The following is a 2,577-nucleotide window of genomic DNA, read 5'->3' as shown; positions in this document are numbered from 1 at the left end:
GGAGTTGGAGGTTGCTGTGAGCTGTAATGCCACGGCACTCTATCCAGGGGGACAGCTTGAGGCTGTGTCTCAAAAAAAAAAAAAAAAGAAAAAAGAAAAAGAAAGAAAGAAATTGTTTACTGTCTTTTATACCCAGGAAACCAGCTTCTTCTTACATATCAGACTCAGCTGAAGTGTTACCTCCATGAAACCTTTCATGATGCCCTGAGCTAACTTCACCAGAGAACATGCAGACCTGGATATTGGCGCTCCCAACATCCCCGGAGGAGAGACCAATGAGCTAAGTACAAATTTCATCTTTGGAGGCTTCTAAGGACCAATCCAGGTTTCCTCACTGACCTCCATTCAATCCCTTCCCATCTCTGAACCCATTTGTACATCTGGAAAATAACCCTACCCCTCCTTTATATGGTCACAGGAATGCAGCACTTAGTCTTGAACAGGGTACTCCAATGATGTCATACCCCATGCGCCCATGGGAGACATGCCAGGTGGACAAGTGGCATCCAGAGATGAACTCAAAAGCATAGGCAGAAGACCCTATGTCTCTGATGCCCAGTGTACCAGATTTCGGGGGTGGTGGTACTACTTACCCCCCTAGCTTGTAGTTGCCTACTCCACCCACCCAGGCCCGGATGAACGCTGGGTCAGCCAGGAGGGAGACAGGGGTCACAGAGTCTCCAGGGAAGTAGGAGCCAACGGGGCAGAGGATGACGTAGAGGAGGGCTTGCGTGGAGCGGCTGACACCCAGCGAAGGCTGTGATGGGTAGAGGGGCAGCATCAGGAGTCCAGGCCCCCAGTCGTCCCCTTCAGAATCGACCCCCAAGCCCATCCCAGGAGCCAGGCTCACCTCGTTGCCAATGAGCACAGGCCTCACATAGAGGCTGGTGCCTGTGCTGTCAGGAACCCAGTCCTTGTCCACTTCGATGAGCCGTCGGATGCACTCAAGCAGCTCGCCCTTGTCAAAACTCTGGCGGTGCTCCAGGTGAGTCAGGGGCCCATCACCCATACCCCCCAACCCCCATGCCCTCTTCCCCAGGGCAACTCGCTCTCACCGGCAGGCAGAGGCGCAGAGCTGAGCGCAGCATCCGGTCCATGTTGAGCCAGGGACGGAAGAGACGCACCCGTTGGTCCCCGCCTTTGAACGCCTTCAAGCCCTCAAAGAGCTGTGGGGACAGGTGAACAAGAGTCTCAGGGCTCAGAGACCTCCCCAGACTATTATGGAGAGACAGCAAGAGACAGACACAGAGAGATGGAGACAGAGACTGAGAGTACCAGGGAGAGATGGGCACCCTAAGTCTCAGAGACGGGGAGACATATAGACAAAGACAGGAAGAGACTGAGAGCAAGTGGAACACGGACTCAGAGAGACTCAGAGAGAGAGAGCCCTGCTTAAACTTTTTCCTTTTTTTTTTTTTGAGACACAGTCTCCCTTTGCCATCCTCAGTAGAGTCTGGTGGTGTCAGAGCCCACAGCAACCTCCAACTCCTGGGCTGAAGCGATTCTCTTGCCTCAGCCTCCTAAGTAGCTGGGACTAGATGCCCACCACAATACCTGGCTATTTTTTAGGGACAGGGTCTTGCACTTACTCAGACTGGTCTGGAACCTGTGAGCTCAGGCAATCCAGCCACCTCGGCCTCCCAGAGTGCTGGGATTACAGGTATGAGACACTGCTCTGGCAACCTTTCCATTTTACTGTCAATATTTTTCAGGATGATAATTCATGGCCTTTTTTTTTTCTGATACAAAGTCTCACTCTGTCACCCTGGGTAGAGTGCCATGGTATTATTGTAGGTCACAACAACCACAAACTCTTGGGCTCAAAAGAGCCTCCTGCCTTAGTCTCCCATGTAACTGGGACTATAGGTGCCCACCACAAAGCCTGGCTAGCTTTTCTATTTTTTGTGGAGGTCTCCCTCTTGCTCAGGCTGGATTCCAACTACTGAGCTCAAGCAATCCATCTACAACCACAAAATAGCTGGGCGTGTGGCAGGTGCCTGTAGTCCCAGCTACTTGGGAGGCTGAGGCAAGAGAATTGCCTAAGCCCAAGAGCTAGAGGTTGCTATGAACTGTGATGCCACAGCACTCAACCAAGGGTGACAAAATGAGACTCTGTCTCTAAAAAATAAAATAAAAAGATTATCTTCTGTTTTCTTCTATAACTTTTATGATTATATATATATATATATGAGGCTCTGTCTCAAAATATATACATGTATATATATACATATATATATATATATATACACACACACATATTTTTTTTTTCATTTGAACTTTTAAGCTACTTGGAATTTTTTTCTGGTATGAAGTGTGAAGTAGGGATCCAATTTAATTTTTTTCCTAGATGGATATTTGTCTATCTACTCCATTGTTCAGTCTTATACCAGTGTCATTCTTTTTTTTTTTTCAGAGGCAGAATCTCACTTTGTCGCCCTGGGTAGAGTGCCGTGGTGTCACAGCTCACAGCAACCTCCAGATCTTGGATTTAAGCGATTCTCTTGCCTCAGCCTCCTGAGTAGCTGGGACTATAGGCGCCTGCCACAATGCCCAGCTATTTTTTTGTTGCAGTTTGGC

At 48.9% G+C, this 2,577-nt stretch overlaps 1 protein-coding gene and 1 long non-coding RNA gene across 10 annotated transcripts in view; one reads left to right on the top strand and one right to left on the bottom strand.

Moving 5' to 3' along the window:
- Positions 1–2,577, bottom strand: part of BCAT2 (branched chain amino acid transaminase 2) — a 19,895-nt gene that overhangs the window by 3,871 nt on the left and 13,447 nt on the right. For all 9 annotated transcript variants that reach the window (XM_012812551.2, XM_012812550.2, XM_023507890.1 and 6 more), the window contains 3 exons: positions 1,056–1,166; positions 851–970; positions 594–757 (listed from right to left, as the gene is read on the bottom strand). In XM_012812551.2, the coding sequence (XP_012668005.1) occupies positions 594–757; positions 851–970; positions 1,056–1,166 (395 nt within the window). The remainder of the gene's footprint in view (positions 1–593; positions 758–850; positions 971–1,055; positions 1,167–2,577) is intronic.
- LOC111722053 overlaps positions 1,112–2,577 on the top strand; it is a 12,884-nt gene continuing 11,418 nt past the window's right edge. The window contains exon 1 of the long non-coding RNA XR_002770999.1: positions 1,112–1,178. This is a non-coding gene — a long non-coding RNA (uncharacterized LOC111722053). The remainder of the gene's footprint in view (positions 1,179–2,577) is intronic.

This window comes from Otolemur garnettii, unplaced genomic scaffold (assembly GCF_000181295.1).
Source record: "Otolemur garnettii isolate 467f Iridium unplaced genomic scaffold, OtoGar3 scaffold00211, whole genome shotgun sequence".
Lineage (NCBI taxonomy): Eukaryota > Metazoa > Chordata > Mammalia > Primates > Galagidae > Otolemur > Otolemur garnettii.
Note: the sequence above shows the minus strand (reverse complement) of the source record. Positions and strands in the feature narration are given on the sequence as shown.